Consider the following 18,871-nt stretch of genomic DNA (forward strand, 5'->3'; position numbering starts at 1 on the left):
AGTGCCTCATTGGATCTCTCTGCTCTGACTTGGGGAGTGTTGTCTGCATTGCTGTGAATTATTTTGACACTCATTTATACCCTATATTTTCTAAATTAAAACCTGGAATTGTGGGGCATTTTAATCTGCCTTAAGTAAGGCAGTAAGCCTCCACCAGGAAGGTTGGGGAGAAAGGTTAGATTTTATATTCATGTCTTCGTGCATTCTTGTTTTTTTTTTTTTTTAAATTGGAGAGGTTTATGCTCAATCCATGTTCTATTTCGGTGCCAATAAAATTTAGAAAGACTTCAAAAAAAAAAAAAAAGAATCATTTCTTTGGCTCTACAGATGGGAAGAACATGGGCTTATCAACGAAAAGAAGACTAGTCATCAGTAGTGAGTCTGATGATAAGTAGATACAATAAATCGGTTCCACCAGAAGGCCATGCCAGGACAAGGCTGACTTTAGAGACATTTTAATGAACTGAGTAACAGTATTTACATCTCTGTAGGACTTTTTGGCCTACAGACAGCTTTGCAATCATTCTTCATCCTTGTCACAGCCCTAGATTAAACAAAATCTCACAGTGGATGGTGAAAATGCCCACACCTTGGTCTTGAGGGTCGTAGCTACATGCCTTCCATTTCTTCAGGTATTCACTACTACTTACCAAGGCCCCCAGAGCAAGTCAAGTTGTTGTCAGGGGCCAGCACCTGTGACCCACAGTGCTATACTCTGTCACTGCAGGGGGACACGTGTGGGCATACATGTGCCCTGTAGGCAGGGACAATATATGTCCAGGGTAGACTGGCACAAGGTTCTGTGATCTCTGCATGATGGAATACCATACAATGTAATGCTGCACTTACTTCACCTCACCTTTTTTTTTTTTTGTGGTACCGGGGATTGAACTCACCTTATTATAGAAGCCAGAGTACAAAATGCTCCTAGGATATATTAACAAAACAAAATAAAAAAATCACAGTCACAGATACCTATGTCTACACAGAAAAAAAGTGAAAAAAGTCACCCAACAAAGCATTACTAGTTACTTCTACCCACAATTCCCATTAATAATTTGTTGTCACTGATTCCTTTAATTTTGTGGACAAGTAACATAAAGCACTAAATATTTAAAAACTTATCACAGGACTGAGGAGACAGCTTGGTGGTTTGAGCCCTGCCTGGTAAGCGCAAGGACCTAGGTTCGATCCCCAGTACCACATGTCCTACTGGCCCCGGAACCCCGAGCACACTGTGCCAGTCGCCAAAACCAGGAGTGGTGGCACATGCTTATAATCCCAGCTGACAGGGGGATTACTGAGTCCAAGCTGTGTAGTGAGACCCTGTACCAAAAAAATAAATAAAAAGATTTTAAAAATACAAAATAAATAAAAACTTATCACTGTAAACATAGTATGTGTTGAGTTAGTGCCAGCTATCACCTCGGAGAGGACAGCACTGAGCTGAATTCATGTGCCAGACCTCAGTGCTGCACAGAAACCTGCTCGGAATGCTGTCTTCACTAGGTGTCTGTATTTTTTTCCTTTGGGGGAGAAAATGCCCCTGAATACACAATAAAACTATATAACTGTAATATACTTTTCATAAGTTATATAAAATTATGTGACCAATGCTTCTGAAACACTACTTACTTCATCTACTACTGTAATTTTTATACCAGAGAGTTCTACAGCATTCTGTTTTATTATATCCAAAAGTCGTCCAGGGGTTGCTATGATAACCTGCATAAAAGAGACAAGGCAAATTTGAAAATTAGATTATATTCATCCATCCATCCATCCATTCATTCATTCTATTGTTATTAAGTGGCTAATATGTGACACTGTGTTAAGTACTCAAAATTCAATGATGAATTTTGACTAAATCAAACTAAATCAAACATAGTTCCTGCTCTTGGATAACCTGTAATATAGTGCTAATGAGATAAGGATGGTATGCAGTGAAGGTAGGGCTCTGTCCAGCCCTACCTAAAACTGAAGCTCAAATCTAAAGGATTAGACAGAGTGAGCAAAGTGGACAAGGTGAACGACAGAGGCTGAAGCACAGCCTCTGTGGCATTCCTGAGGCAGCGAGGCCAGCAAGGGTCAGGTGATATAGGAGACAGGAAAAGCAGGGCAGGCAGTGGTAGGAGAGGGGCTGTGTGGGCAATTAGATGGCAATCTGACCCTGTGAACAAGTACAAAGTCCGTAACCTCTTTGGATTTGTTATTTCATTTTTAAATTGAGAAGAGATTGGGCATGGTGATTTCTAAGGATGCTCGAGCGTCTCAAGAATTTTATAATATGGTAGCTGAAGGAGTAGCCAAGGCAGGGGTCCTCTGGTCAACTGAACTTCAGTAGAATTCCAAGCTCTACCTTGTAATAATGGTGTGAGACTCTGCCCCCGCCTCTAAAACTGGAAATGACACTAATTAATGTGAAGATTAAATGAGAGTGCCTGGTATAAGACAGAATTACAAATGATCTAATAAATTCAATTGAATTCCACTGTTCAAATATACACTGACAGGACAATAAAACTACTAAAAAAGTTAACATCTTTTATAAGGGTTATAAGATTTTCTGTTCATACAACTTTAAGTATCTGTTTCGGCACTTCAGAAATACCACAAACTTTCAAGTCACATTTATTTATTTATTGGTACTGGAAATTGAGCTCAAGACCTTGTGCTTTCCAGGTAGGCCCTGTGCCACTGAGCTATATACCCAGTCCTTCAAGACACTTTTAATATTTTCAGTTGAGTTTAATTCTTCTCTTTCCTTTTCCCACTTCTGTTGCTTTAAAAATTGTAAACTTTTTTTTGTTCTTGTAGCATTTTCCCTTGAACTTTAACAAGCATATCTAATTTATTTATTTTTATGAATAAAGGACAAGATCTACAGGGTGTACAGGGTCTCACTACATAGATCGGACTTGTAATGATTCTCCTGTTTTCAGCCTCCTGAGCGCTGGGATCACAGGCACTCGCCACCACACCCAGTTTTAATCGCCATCTCAGCATGCCCTGAGGATGGGGCTGACACAGCACACTGGGGATCGAACCCCTGCTGCTGCACTCTGCCAAAGCAGGCACTTCATTGCGCTTAGCTGTCTGGCCAGCCCTAAGTACATATAATTTAATAAACTGTAAAGCTAATTAAAACTTTTACCTTTTTCTAGAGCCAATGCTTTAACATACTCCCTGCAATTACATGCCTCTGTAGTCTAGTATTTTCCACTTTTTAAAATAATTAACTGTTTTTATTCAACGTTTGTTTGGATTTACGAATGAGCTTACTCTTCGCTCACCATGCTTGCTTCCATGCACATCTTCCTTTCTAGGCCTGGGCCAGGGTAGAGCCTAGTGAGGAAGGAAGATTGCTGCATGGAGGGGACAGTGACAACAAAGTGAGAGTGACCCTTTGTAGGAGAATTGTTCAAACCAACAAATACATAAGGAAAAGGGAGCTGCGGGTTTCTCCTTGTCCGAGTTGTGAATATGAAAAATATAAAACAGAAAACCTGAAGCAAATTCCTGCTGTGTTGAATTAGAATTGGAACTCTTAATGTAAACCATGGCCTCAGTCTTCAATAACTATACACACAAAACACACACTGAGATTGGTCTCCCCACTATCTCCAATAAGAGGTCGTAGAAACACTGAGAGCCCAAAAGCAATGAGTATGTATAGTGCTCACATCTTAGTTTCCAAATACTATTCCTTGCCAAAAGAAGGCAAGATTCCTTGGAGGGAGGCATGGTGTCAGGGCTGAGCAAGGGAAAGGATAAGACAAGCACAGAACATCTTCTTTATGCAGGGAAGTAGTCAAAGAACTACGGGGATATGATCTAAGGACACACAGGCCAGCCTGAAGGTGTTTCCATAGGGCAAATCAAGGGCAACTGGAGCATCAAGTCAAATAATAATATGCAAAGATTATAACCCTTTCAACAAAAAAGGAAAACATGAATTCACACTGATATAAATATGTGAATAAATTAAAAGTTTGCTGAAGCACAAAAATTTATATAACACAAAGTCCTTGTCCTAAACATTTACTGAACATAAAAAGGGACAAGTGAACCTTGAAAGTGCTAAAAAGAGAGACTATCACTAGGAAGAAAACAAACAGAAATGTGCCACTGAAAAAGATGCAATGAAGGGCCAGCGAGATAGTTCAGCAGACTAAGCACCTGCTTTGGCAAGCACAGGGACCAAGATTCGATCCCTAGTCCCGCATGCTGTGCCAGCCCCTCCCCTGCGGCATGCTGAGCTGTGTGGCACACACCTGTAATACCAGCACTAGAGAGGGTGAAAACAAGAGGATCACCATGAGTCTGAGGTGCGTAGTGAGACCTTATACCAAATACATAAATGGAAAAAAAAATGCAATGAAAAGTACAAAGCATCTCTTCTGTACTAGTCCTCATCAACTGAGGGATGTTCTTCAAACTAAGCAGCATTCAAATCTTTTTATTTTTTTAAGGAGGAAATCAGAAGACCCACAAAGCACTCCAAATTGGAGAGATGATAATTGACAACTACATGTAATATGTGATTCTGAACTGATACTAATAAAAAAGATGGGAAAACTATAAAAATGGGAATGGGCTCCAAGATATACATGAAAACAATGTTTACTCCTGCTGTATTCCAATGAACCCATGCTCACTTACTGATTCAACAAATGTATTACGGTTATCCAAAACAATGTTCTCCTTATTTTTTTTAAATTTTATTTTATTTTTAAATTTTTTTTATTTTAGTGAGAAATAAATATGAATGAGACAGTTTCAAAGCTGAATAATAGGACAGTTTCAATAATCAATACATAGTACATTGTTATCTTCTTAATGGTTATCCATAGTACAAGAAGCACACAGGATATCCTGTCCAAACACTATTAGTACACCTCTTTCTTCTCATTGAATTAAGCAAAAGTAACTGTATATCTATCCTAACTATTTTGTATATATAAATACAAAATGATCTTTCCTTTGTATCCCCCCCTTTTTTTTAGTCCTGTCAGAGGTGAATATTCTATTGGCATCCAAATATTAAGGTGTTTGAATTCAGCTAAACAATCCAACACTGTCTAGCAGTCTATAATATTAGTGGGATATCCTTAGAAGTTACTAACTTGAGCCTTTTACAGCTCATTGTATTAATATGGCTTTACTTTATATACCTCGTTTTTATACTTTTCTTCTGGGTGGTTAAGACCAATATAAAGCAAGACCTATATAGCAAGAAATGTAACTTTTGTATCTGATAAGGTCAGTCAAGTACCCTCAGGATTTATCCCGTAGCTAGCCCTGTACTGCACTTTGTAGATCCTTTGTCAGTGTTAGCCATGAGGATGAGTCATGGCCATCGCTTGATCAATTTGCTCTCTTGAAAGCCTGAGAGAATGTTTTTTCTCTCTATGTGACTCTCCCCAGGCTCACTATACATCATGGATCACATTCCTCTGTGGCTCCATGATCTTCTTGATCAGAAAATGTGGAGCACAACTGAGTTACATGTTGTTATAGCACAGGTTCTCCTATGTCCCGAGTCTTCACTGACCTCGAAAGGCTAGGGCCAAAATGTTGGCTGACCTTGCAGCCCTTCCTTTTCTCCAATTTTGAACTGCTAACTTAGGCTGTTAACCCTGCAGAAGAGAAGCTTATTATTAATCTGCTATATACACAGTTCGGTTTACCCTATCTGTCTAAATATCAAACATCTTTGGCATATCATGGAACAAGTATTTTCCATCAAAATATTGGTATGTTGAACTGTAAGACCTTACAGAATATGTAGGAAAAATAATTTCATAAAGGTAGAAATAAGTATTTACATAATTTTACAAAGAAATTTAGAAATCTAACCATATACAGAATTGTAACAGGACAGACCTGTGACATTTTTTTTTCTTATTCTTGTGGCTTTTTTTTTTTCATTTATCAGCCTTTAAAAAAAAATCCCGAAGTTCCCCTTAGTAAGAACCATACTCTAAAGCATGTGAGGGTGACAGAGGCACCAAGTCAGCAACTTATTTCCAGGAAGCTAGGGAGAAAAATAATTCTTTATACTGTGCTGCATGAGAGTTTTTAACAAGTGCAAAAACACCAAGTCCAATCTTGAGTTACTAAATGTTGCATGCTGGAGATTACCCCAATGTGTTAACTTATTTAAGAATGGGAATGAAAGAATAGTTATTTCAAGACTGTTAGGATTTGCATATTTACCCATGTGGGAACACAAGAATAGCTGCGAGAAGCTGCGCATACTTATCTCCACTCTAGTCTAGGCAACGAAATAAATTCAATGCACAGGCTCACAGGAGATTGTAGTAAATTCTATTAACCTAATTTCAAATTTGATGCCCATGAAAAATAATTTTAGTACTTACTTTACAAATATATTGTTAAACTTATAATAATTTTATATTAATCAAATCAGCTTTACCTGTTTTATATTTTGGGTGTTCATATTAAAAACCACGGATTCAATATCCCATAATTGTTTAACTTTTAAACCATCCCATTATCAATTTATAGTATCTTACAATTATATTTTGTTTTAAATTTATCAAATACATCTTTTTTTGTATTTAGGACAGGATGCACAAGATATACAGGGTCTTATTGCATATATCGGACTTGTAGTGATCCTCTTGTTTACAGCCTCTCAAGTTCTGGGACTACAGGCACACGCCACCACACCGAGTGTCAATCGCCTCTCACAGCAGGCCAAGGGATTGAACTCCTAGCCCCTGCATCTGCCTAAGCAGGTATCTAATACATCTTATTTGATTTTTACAATAGTCCTCTAAGAAAGCTGATGTTCACCCACAGAAGCTGTTGAATTCTGGACTTGCAGATGGGGCTCAGCAACAGTGCTTACTGAGCACACGCAAAGCCTGTGTTCACTTTGTAGCAGGAGGTGCATGTTGAATACTACAGTAGTGCTCGCCAGCTAGTAAGTCACTGTTGTCCCCTCCTTCCAGAATACCCAACAAACTCTCTGGCACCTCAGCTTCTTCCTTGGGACTCCAGGACCTCCCCACTATCCCAGAAATTAAATGGTTAATGTCCAGAACAGCTCAGGACTCCAGGACCCAGCACTTGCACTAAAGCTAATGCCCACTTTAACTGGTCAGCACCTGTTCTGACCCTTAAGCATGTGGACTTTAAAGGCAACCATTCAGTCAACCATTCAAACTCCAAAACAGCAGGCTCACAGACATGCAGACATACTGCTACCAAGCACCAAAGCCATCAATGCACCATATTCTCAATATCAGAAAATACTGACCACACATAATAGCACAGCAAACAAAGGAAACAGCTCATACATTTTCAGTTTTGGCAACAATCATTTACTGATTACAGATCTTTAGATAAATCCCTGACCAGGGAGATAGCTCAATAGAATAAGCACTTGCCTGGCAAGTGCAAGGGCCTGAGTTCAATCCCTGGCTCCACCAAAAAACAGACAAACAAACAAACAAACAAACAAGTCATTTAGATAAATCCCATCATTCTGAGATTCAACTTAGCCATAAAAGTCAAGATATGCCAACCCCCCAAAAAAAAGATATGCCAACCCACTGATTGGTTAAATGAGATAATGGATATGAACACATAAAACCACATTCAGCATATTATGAGGCACTCACTTAGTGACCCATAATGTGGGAGCCCTTTCCTATATGAAATGAACTTAAAACAATTTAAGGCTTACTCGCCAAGAATTTGAATACTACCCCCTAAAAATCGTACTTCATCCTCAATGGGAAATAAAACAAAACACTAGTTCTTACATGACTTACAAAACGTCTTGAGGTACTCTATCAAACAGGTGCTTACCTTGACATGCTGTCGCAAGCGATAAAGCTGTGGGGGCAAGGGTAAGCCCCCCACAAGTAGCACAGTTTTCATGTGTGGCAGACCACTCATCAGTTCTTTAGCTTGTCTCTCTATCTGAATGGCGAGCTCTCTTGTTGGTGTAAGAATGAGTGCAGATGGAGTTTTGCTCTGCAAAAGGGTAAAAAATAAGTCAGAAACACCATCGGTTAATTCTTGCTGATGTGGACTAAGTCTTCAGTGATTCCAGGAACATTTCTCTTCGAAAGCGTTTCCATGACCCCTGCTAGACACAAGCCCTCACACCTTTTGCTCACTGAATTCAGGTACTTATTTTTCTCCAAAAGCATCATAAATTAATCTCATTTTTTATGTAACACAGATATACAATTAATGACCAACATTGGGACTAGGGAGAGGCGTCCACAGTAACCAAGGTGGGAAATGGAAGGTTTGCTCCCACAAGCAGTAGATCTGAAGTCTCTGCTCACCTCCTCTGAAGAGAAAAACATGACCATCATCATAGGGATCTGGGCAGAGATTGGCACTTGACCTTGGTTTTTCTTTCGTATCTTTTCTGTATATTTATTCTTTACTCTGTCCAAAGAGCTAACTTTTATGCTTTGCGGTAGGGAAGCTTCCATATCCTACTTTTGGTCTTATGGTTCTCCAGTACTTTATTTTTTCTCATTATCTTTTCTGGGGAGGATTTTTAAGACAGGCTCTCGCTATGTAGTTCAGGCTAGCCTTAACGTCACTATGTAACGTAGGCTGGCCAACTCAGGGCAACCCTCCTTCTTCAGCCTCCCAATGCTGGGACTACAGGCGTGCACCACCACACCAAACTCTCTCATTATCTCAGTTTTTCTCCCTTACCTTTCCTCTCTTTTCCATATTTTTATTCCCTTTCTTCTCTGATATGGTTCAGAGACTACAAACTCACCAGTAAAGGTTAGACATTTCCAACCTAAAAACCTGAAATCCAAAATTCTGTGAAACACAAAACACTTTGAACATCAACATGACATTCATGGGGCTGGGGAGATAGCTCAGTGGCATAAGTGCCTGCCTGGCAAGCGCAAGGTCCTGAGTTAAAAAAAAAAGTCCCCAGTACAAAAAAAAAAAAAAAAAAGAGTCATATTTAATATTCTTGTGAACTTATTTTTGGTATATGTGCTGCCAAAGTGAGCACAACTTCCTACTTTGGGATTAGGGATGCTCAACTAATGAAAGTCTATTCAAATACTAAAAAACTGGAAAAACTCCAAAATTTTAAATACTACTGGTCCCTAAGGATTATGTAACCTGTATTGACAAAAAATAATCACTCGAAATATTTAATCAGGGGTTGAGGAGATAGCTCAGCACCGTAAGTGCCTGCCTTGGCAAGTACAAGGTCGTGAGTTCAATCCTCAGTACAAAAAAAAAAAAAATTAGTAAACTAATAATGCATGAAAGTGTTTAACATATTAGAACATGACAAGTAAGGCAATGAAGCATTATTTTTAAGATGAACCACAAATCATAATACTGAAGGGTGTAGTTTGAAATTCTACAACACAGTTAAACTTTGATAAAAAAGTTTCTTCAAAATACAAAATCCAAGGAAGCATAATTGACAAATAAATTGCAACTCATCTAGTCAGCAGAATTGTTTCCAGATCAAACGCTTATTCATTTTATAGAAAATCTGTTTTTAAAAATGTTTTGTAAGGAATATTTTAGACCTTCAGTGAAGAGACCTTTGGGTCAAGACAATAAAAGAAAAATTCTCTAACATTATGTTCTACACTCAACTACTATCAGCAGCAAAAATAAACTGCACCAGTGACTACCAAGGTAGGTATAAACAAATAAAAATATTTGTTCCCAACTTGCAATTTTAACACAGTTGAAGATGAAACATAATAAGTATAGCATTTGTTCCTGAGAATAATGCATGTGGATTCTATCAATTACCTCTGCTAATGCTCTCATGATAACAGGAAGAAGAAAAGCGGCTGTTTTTCCTGAGCCAGTATCTGCGCTGGCCAGAATGTCTCTTCCCAGAAGTCCCACAGGAATCATCTGCATTTGGATGGGGGTTGGCACCTCATAGCCAGACTTCTTCAAGTTATGATTTAAGGCCTCAGGGAAATCACAATGTTCAAAGTCAATGATGGGCCTGGTGACTTCTTGCCCTTGAACTGAAATTCCTAGCTGCTGTTTAAGATGTTCAATCTGGTCCTCCTGAAGGCTTGAAATAAAAGGATGCTGTCTGTAGACATAAAAAGCAGTAAGCGGATACCCTGGCTCAGAACCAGCATTCTGCGGACTGCTGAGATTTAACTTCTCTTCTTTTCCCTTAACTTGGAGAAGATGTTTCGCTTTACACTCCAAGCTACACACATCTTCATCTGTTTTATCACAGATATACTCTCCATAACGGCCACAGACAACACAGACAGGCTCCCCTGGCTCTGCCCAGCGCTGTGTTTTGGAAAAGGACTTCACAGGCTCTTCAAAAGCAGGGCTGGCCTTTTCATTCTGCTCAGGTGCTACCAGGCTGACCTCTGCCACCTGATGAGCTGGACTGGGGAAGGAACCCAATTCCCTACTGGCCTTGACTGGTGGTGTGGCTCTTTCTGGAACTAAGGCATCAGATGCAATACCTCTGTCTTGGTCTAAATGACAGTCTTCTCTTTCTGGCTTAATTTTCTTAGCTACACAACTTCTGACATCTTCATTAGAATTCCTCTTGATTTTTAAAGATCTTGGAACAAACATCCTTCAATATTCTGTTAAGGAAATTATACAATCAGCTATGTTTTATTTCACATTCACATATATAGCAGGTATGTTCATGTGTCCCAGGGCTTCACCTCAAAGGAACAGTGAAGAGATCATGACACCGGTTACACCAAGCTCTTCTCCTGTGTGTTTCCTCTGGTGACCAAGAGTCCTCTTCCTCACATACATAGTAGTGAAACACTGCTCACTACTAACCACAGCCCTGTCCTATCCTGCATCCTGACCATTCGCACTCTGAAGCATCAGATGACAGAAATCCTACAGCATATCCTTCTATTATATTTTCACAAAAGAAAACTGGAGAGAGACTTCATAATTAGAATCTTAAAAGTCAAAACCACAAACTATAGTGAAAAATGCTATTTTTATATAAGTAGCACTTACTGAGTGTTTATTCTGTGCTAAACACTGTGTTTAGGCTTTACCTAATCTTCACAACTATGTGAAACTGGTTAGTACTACCTCATATATGTACACAGATACACATGTATATTATGTATATTACATAGTATAAAATATACATGTCTGTATGTATATATGAGTTTATCTAAGACGACTCTCAGCAGCTAGAAATTATATGTCCAAGGTCACACAACTGTTAAAAAGCCCAAGCACTGACTTCCATGCACATGCTCGACTGACACCAAAATTTCTGAAAAACTAATAGTAATTGGGAAAACTACTTTTAACCTAGTTTGCGACTATCAACTACTCTAATATTTTTTCAAAGATTATTAGGATTATTAAATTATTAGCTCCTGGATTCCATTTACCAGGAAAAAAAAATTCAACAAAAACGCAACAGAGGGCCAAGAATTAGTATCCTACATCAACAATAGTGCCAAAGATTGGCGGGGACGGCCTGCGGGGAGGGGAGAAAGGCTGGCATCTCCGACTCTTCAACTGGAGAAGTAAACATCGCGGGGACAGAGGTGCAGGACGCCCGCCTCCGCCTCGCCGACGCCCCCACCCCGCCCCCGCGCGTTCCCAGACGCTCCCCGACGTCGCCTCCGCACCGGGGGCGCGCACGTCACGGCGCTGTTGGGAGGCGCGGTGGGCGGCGCCGGGTGCAGAGGGAGGCCAGGGACCTCACGACGGAGGGGGGGGCTTCCGGCCGCGGCGGGGTTTCCGAGGTGGGGGTGCGGGACAGCAAAGATCCCTAGCAGCCGGGGCCCGCGCTCGCTCACCCTCACGGACCTCCCTCCGCGTCCGCTCCTTCCCGGCGCTAGGCCGAGCTTCCGGCGGACAAGGCCGATCTGCTTGGAGGGAGCGCGGCCCGCGCTGCGAGTGGAGGCGCGCTCCACCTCCGGGGCTGGGGAGGGGGCCATGGGCGGAGCCTGCTCTGTCCCCGCCCCCTATATATCCCCGCCCCTCGCGCTGCCCGCAGCCCGGGCGGGGTGGAGGCGGGGCCGGGCTGTAGGCCCGGCCTGGTGGACGGACAGACGCACGGAAAGATGACAGCCAGGGGGCGGTGCTGGGCTGGCGCGCGCAGAGTGGGGAGTTTGAGTGTACAGGGGCGGATGAGCGGTTTGCATGGGCCTGTAATCCCTCTTCTGCTTTTAGCTGACAAGGGTAACTTCAGAACAGTGCGCTTAAGATGGCGCGTCTGATAGACTGGATAATGTTTCCACCGCCACGGTCCTCCATCTCAGCACCGAAAGAACCAAACAAAAACCGTATGCAAGTCAGGGTTCTTGTCTCCGTGGCTTGCCTTTTCTCTGCCTCCAGCCTTTGCATCGGCCTTCCAGAAAACTTACGGTTGAGAAGTGATGGGAACCTTGGAGAGGAAGGAAGTTGAGGTGGATGATTTAGGCAAAGGCTGTGTCTGGGGATGTCGTGTTTTAGGGTATTTTTTTGATCAAATATCTGATGCATCCAATATAGTATACTAACAAACATAAAACTTAAAGCATAACTAGTAAAAAAGAAAGTCTGTGAATTCACCCAGATACTGGGCGTAGAAATTTATGTTTCACTGCCAAGGCAAGTGGAAGTTGTCGCTTTTGACTTTGAATGTAGTCCGTATTGTAGCAGATATGATTTTAATGCATTGTACATTTTTTCTTTATCAGTGGAAGGCATATTAAATTTATTGAGTTTCCTGAATATGTAGGTCACAAACCTATAACAGAACTCTTTCCTAGGTTTGTGACATTTGTAATATTCCTTACCAATTGTAAGCAAATATTTGTAAGCCTAAGATAATTGTGTATTTTTTTTTTCAAAGCCGCCTCTGTCTCCAACCATATAAGCTCATGCCCCCTGAAGCCTAGCTCTACCTGGGTAATTACAAAACTAGTTGGTATTTTCGAATCTAGCAGTTAATTGGAAAGAGTCTCACCCAAACTATATATACTGACACCTGTGAACTAAGCAACTGCACTGATAACGACAATTTGTAAGAGTAGGTTCATGCTTGGAGTGCCTGTCATTCTGGTCTTCTAAATACGGGCTGCTTGTCATGACACACCAGTTGCTGCCATGCTGTCTCTTGGGTAGATGATTGTTTAAAAAGGAAGGGATTGGTGAATGAAGGCAGGAGACAGGAAAAGGAGTGTTGCGGGACTGTCCTGAAACAATTGTATATGATTGTATATGGTTAGATTTCTGGACTTAAGTGTAAACATATATAATTCTTTATTCCTATTTTTTAAATATTTTTTGTCATATTCTGTAGGGACTTAAAGTTTAACATGTCAATACTTGATGAAAAAGACCTGTTCCATATTATGCCTAAGGTGTTTGATAGACAGATAGTGAGGTTAAGCTCAGCAGTCTAGGTTATATGGCAATAACAATAAACGTCTCTTCTGGAGGTTTAACAAGTTAAGTTTGCAGACCAAAAATTAGAGAAAAAAAGAGAGCCACAAGGAAAGCCAACATTTTGGCCCTAGCCTTCCAAGGTCAATTAAGACTCAGGACATATGAGAACTTGTACTGTAACATCATGTAACTCAGTTGTGTCCCAGATTTTCTGATCAAGGAGATATGGGGCCAAAGAGGAAAGTGATCGATGATGTAAAGTGTGCCTAAGGAGAGTCACATGGAGAGAAAACATTCTCTCAGGCTTTCACAGAGCAAATTGGCCAAGCAATGGCCATGACTCATCCACATGGCTGACACTGACAAAGAATCTATAATCTGAGGTACAGGGTCTCAGGATAAACCCTGAGGGGATTTGACTGACTTCATGAGATCCAAAAGCTACAATTCTGATTACATAGGTCTTGATTTATCTTGCTTGCCTTTCAGCAGAAAAGTATAAAAACAAAGTACAAGAAATAAAGTCATGGTGTTATGTTGAGTTGTAGGGGACTCAGGTCAACAACTTCTGACATTGTCAGTCAAGTGGAAGACCCAATACTATTATGGACTACTGGACTATTTTGGAATATTTTGCTGAGCTCGCACACCTATAATACTTAAATGATGAAACTAAACAAAGAAGGGGGTATAGATGAATGTCCATTGTGTATCTGTGTATTCAAAATGGTTAGGATAGATATATAGCTACATTCTCTTAATTCAAGGAATAGAGGGATTTGTTCTAATAGTGTTTGTAAATAGGATATCATTTCTGCATCTTGTACAACAAACAACCACTAGGAAGGCAGTATGCAATGTATTAATTATTGGAACCATCCTACCAATTTGATTTGAAGCTGTCTCATTGCTATTTATTTCTCAATAAAATTAGGGAAAAAATAAAATAAATAAATAAAATGAATGTTTCAGAGGCTAGCCACATAGCTGAGGAAAAGTGTGTTGATAGGATTGTAATCACAAAAAGGAAGAGCTGCAGAGACAATGTGGGAACGCACAAGTTCTAAATGTATACCATTCCTAATGCCATAGCAATTATTATTATACTCTCTTAAATTTTTTAAAAGGTACAAAAAGAAAAAGACAGGAACAAAAATTTAAGGTTTCTTGAAAGCAAGCGGTAATATTCAATCATATGTCCAATCTTACAGAACTATATCTGTTAATCTGAGCAACAGATTTGACAATAAAAATAGATATCGACTATTGTTAATCAACTATTCTTGTTTTGAAAATCTGTAACATATGTATTGTTGTATGTTACCCTGTTTCTGTCTTTGTTTCTGATTTTTGTTCTGCCTTTTGTTTTTACTCTTCAAAATAAGGTAAAATAAAATAAAATAACTACTTGGTAAACACATTCTTGTCCACTTTGGTATGTGTGCCCAAATCTTGTTTGAACGTTGGAGTAGCACTATTGGACTTGAAGGTAAGAAGGTATTGAACTTGACAAAATTACTCCAGCTGATTTCATGGTGACTGCACCAATCTCTGCTGGCACCAGCATTGGTTGCTTTTGGTCTCATTCTCTAATCCTTGCCATAGTTGCCAAGAAGGAGTAGGTACTGTATAATGCCCTTAATTTGTATTTCCTAATTAATGATAAAGGTTGAGCCTTTTGTTTCACAGGTTGCTCATTCATTCACTTTGGAGGACCACCTGGGGGACTGTCCTTGAAAGAATAATTGTCTCTGTTTTGGCTAAACCTGGCTCTATTTCCATGCATTGATATGTCCAGAACTGGCTAGGACTTTTCCTTATCCTTCCAACTGGCTTTAAACTGCACAAATCAGTCCAGCCAAGGTACTGATGACGTTTAAACGTTGAAGCAAGGTGACAGGGCAGTGTTACCCAACCCTGTTAACTCTCCCAAAACGTGTGGTCCAGGTAGGAAGGAGAACCATACTCTACGCTGTCAGGCTGTGACTTCCTAGAGCAGAAAGCATTACATCAGAGCTGGAGCACCAGCCCCAAACATTATGTACTATCTCAGTTGTGTTATGCTGGTTACTCTTTCTGAATTTCCTTCTCTCTGTATTGCAGAGGTGATTCCAGGACCTCCAGCTAGCCCAGCTCGTAGTGCTCACCTACTTGCCACCATTCTCAGTCCCTCATCCTCAAGCCACTCCCTTCTTCAGAAATTAATAAAATCTGGATTCAGCCCTGGGTTGAGGCCTTTGTTCCAGTCACCCATCATCATGCTTAGACTTCAGACCCCTTTGGCTCCCATAACTGCACATATGTCTTAACAGTTTATTCTTGCCATGGGTTGCACTGGAAGTAGTAGGGGAATTAGCTCACTAGAATTTCAAAATAATTTCTCTGTGGGATTAGAAATACAAAATTTCTGGACTGTGACAAGGACTGGGAAGGGTTCTGTATAATTCATGTGTCCTCTCCCCCATAAGGATTTTGAAGTACCTATTTTTATACCAGTCTATTGTCAGTTATAGGTATTGTAAAGACCTTTTTTCTATAATATGTACTTTCCATTTTTTTCATTGTATTTTTGCAAGCAGTTGAGTTAAAAACATTATAGGCAATCAGATAGGGCTTGGCCCTCAAAGGAGATAACAAAAAAGACAAGATACCTTACAACTGTAAGAGGGATGAATGCTCCTGCTGTGGGCCAGACCTAGAGACCAAAGATCGAACAAATGCTTACCTCCCTAAAGATCAGCACCTGGGATTGATCATCACCCTGAGGAAGTCAGAAAGAATCACTAATCTGACTACTACCAGCTAGCTACAGGACAAAGTCCTGTTCTATATTCGTGCCCACTTGCTATGTGACTCACTTCCCCATTTGGTCCTGGACTTAGTCGATTTTACCTGCACAATGGTGCTTGTAATCTCATTGGTTGACATACTTTTGTCCCACCTCATGACCACCTAAGCGACTTCCCATGTTCACCTTACACCCGCATGGTTTTACTCTATAAATTTCCCTGGACATGACAGGTTCCCGGGGACCACCTACTCAGGGCCCCCCTCCTGTCTCTCGGACAGGAGCTTTCTTTCCTTCAATAAATATATTCTGTTCATAACCTCTGTTTGTTCCTAAAATTCATTCTTTGTTTTTAGAGAACATGAACTCGTGCCAGGTATCTTTCAAGTTGAGAGTTTCATTTTTTCCCCTATATCATTTGGAGGTCATCCACCGAGATTATTTTCTTCCTATATCAGTATGATCTCATTTCATTTTAAAATTGGTTTATATGAATGCTTACATATATTGAAATATACATAGATATGATAGATATCTATAAATCATATATAAAAAAGTGATTTTCCTTAGTTGACAACAGGTGTTTTATTTTCATTTTGTATTTGGAAGTCACCAAATTTCTTTACCCATTTTGGTATATGCATTGTGAAAGAGACTAAAGGATTTTTACAATACCAAAGTTTAAATCTATTTTTAGTTAATACATAAAAACAAATATTGAACATACTTATGCAATATTGTGTTTTCAATTTTAAGAACACTTTTAAGTTTTTTGTACAGAGTCTCACTACACAGCTCAGACTCATAGTGATCCTCCTGATTTCTGCCTCCCTAGTGCTCGGATTACAGGCGTGCACCACCACGCCTGGACTCCATCACCGGCTTAGTACGCATGGGGGTGGAGCTGGCACAGCATGTGGTGCCAGGGATCGAACCCTGCCCCTGCGCTTACCTAAGCAAATGCCTAAGAACACTTTTGACCTTGAAAAAAATCAAACATAAAAAGTTTTGTGACTGAAATAACATCTACAATATATATCCCACATCCCTTGACATACACTCAGAGTTTTCTGTATTTGTGTGTAGAGATTTGTTTTACTGAACCATTTAAAAGCAAATTGTAGCATGCACCTCTAAAAACAAAGATATTCCCTCATGTATCCACAGAACAGTGTTCAAATTTAGATAACTTAACACTGTATAATACTAGTAGCTATTATATAGTCATCACTGAAGTTTCACCAGTTTTTTCAATGAAGTATTTAGAACAATTTCCCCCCTAATCCCAGGATCCAGTTCAAGATCTTTTCATTTTCTTTACGGTGGCTTTTTTATTAATAAAACTTCTGTTGTTGCTAGCAAGTTTGGTGTCAGAAACAACCTACGTGTATGCTAAAATCAGGAAAACATTTTTAGAAAAGTTTTCAACTTCTGATTTTGGATTTAAATCATTAATCCACATGGAGCAGATTTACATTTGGTATGAACACTCCATTTCTTTGTTTTCCAGTTGACCAGCAGACTGCCCGAATCCTGACCTTTCCCCAAGTGACCTTCAATGTCATCTCTGGTCATATATCAAGATTACACAATGCATCAGTCTGCTTCTGGACTTCCAAGTTGTGCCGATACCATCCTGCCTTTATTATTATAACTTTATTACAGGTTTTGCTATCTGGTTGAACAAGCTCCCCCACTTAAGCTTCCTGGAAGAATGTCGTGGCTGTACTCAGGCTTTGTCCCTTCATATACGTTCTAGAATGTATTTGTTAGTTTCAAAAAGTCTTCATGTAATGATTGGAAATGCATTATTTCTATAGAAGAATGAGTAATATAGACACAAGTTTATTTGCCAGTAGCCAGGTACAGCAATGTATTTCAAATAAATTGAGCTTGATAGTTCAAATTGTCTACCTCTTTATCAGTACTCATGTTCAGATTTGCCTGTCAGAATGCTTCTCACCATTCATAGGTAAAATAAGTCAAATCTCCCACTAAAGTGATAGATTTGTCAACTTTCCCTGTTGTTCCACATTTTAGTTTTATATGTTTGAAGACTATTTTAGAAAATTTGTAAAATGATTTGCAACTTAATGTATCATAGTAACGTAGATTGGCATACATTCACCAGACTCCAGTCTTGACCCTTGTCAAGCTTCATACATGTGCAAGTGGAATTACTTTACAGCATTCTGCTATATTATTGACTGACTGAAGCACTGAGCACTTTTAAAGGCAAGGCACTTACTTTACACGATGGTCTAGTTCTTCATTGGAGATCTCTCTGTGGCTTGTTACTAGTCAAAGCATTTTGCAAACATTATGTTTAATTCCCAGCATAATCCTGTAAAGTAGGTATTTTATTTCCACTGTACTAATGAAGTCACAGATTAAAGTAATTAAGCAATTTACCCATGGTCACATGGGTAATGTGTGGCACAGTAATGACTTAAGCCCATGTCTGTTAAGTCAACCAGAACAAATTGCTTTCAGCTATTATTTACATTAGATCTTCAGTCGTGTCCCTTTAAGTTCCAATCAAGGAACATGGTTCCAAGCACTTTTAGTGTTCCCAGAACTTCCCAAACACTTCGAAATCACTGGGAAAAAAATTCAAGCTGATAGGTCTTCCCTGTCTCTGTTCTCTATTTTTCTCACAAAGCTTCAACTCTGCCTTTTGCATTCAGATTC

General features: G+C 39.8%; 1 protein-coding gene across 4 annotated transcripts in view; it reads right to left on the minus strand.

The window, feature by feature from the left end:
* The window catches only part of Ddx59 (DEAD-box helicase 59), a 29,755-nt gene extending 17,820 nt beyond the window's left edge, over positions 1-11,935 (minus strand). For 2 of the 4 annotated variants that reach the window (XM_023708718.1, XM_004625320.3), the window contains exons 1-4: positions 11,831-11,935; positions 9,799-10,620; positions 7,843-8,010; positions 1,636-1,725 (exon numbers count right to left, since the gene is read on the minus strand). In XM_023708718.1, coding sequence (XP_023564486.1) covers positions 1,636-1,725; positions 7,843-8,010; positions 9,799-10,605 — 1,065 coding nt within the window. In that variant the 5' untranslated portion in view covers positions 10,606-10,620; positions 11,831-11,935. Of the gene's footprint in view, positions 1-1,635; positions 1,726-7,842; positions 8,011-9,798; positions 10,621-10,700; positions 11,479-11,816 lie in introns of those variants that run through there. The other 2 variants (XM_023708710.1, XM_023708716.1) reach the window with 2 other exon arrangements.
* Positions 11,936-18,871: the final 6,936 nt, after the last annotated feature.

The sequence above is a fragment of the Octodon degus genome, unplaced genomic scaffold, assembly GCF_000260255.1.
Source record: "Octodon degus isolate 3935 unplaced genomic scaffold, OctDeg1.0 scaffold00009, whole genome shotgun sequence".
Taxonomy (NCBI): Eukaryota; Metazoa; Chordata; class Mammalia; order Rodentia; family Octodontidae; genus Octodon; species Octodon degus.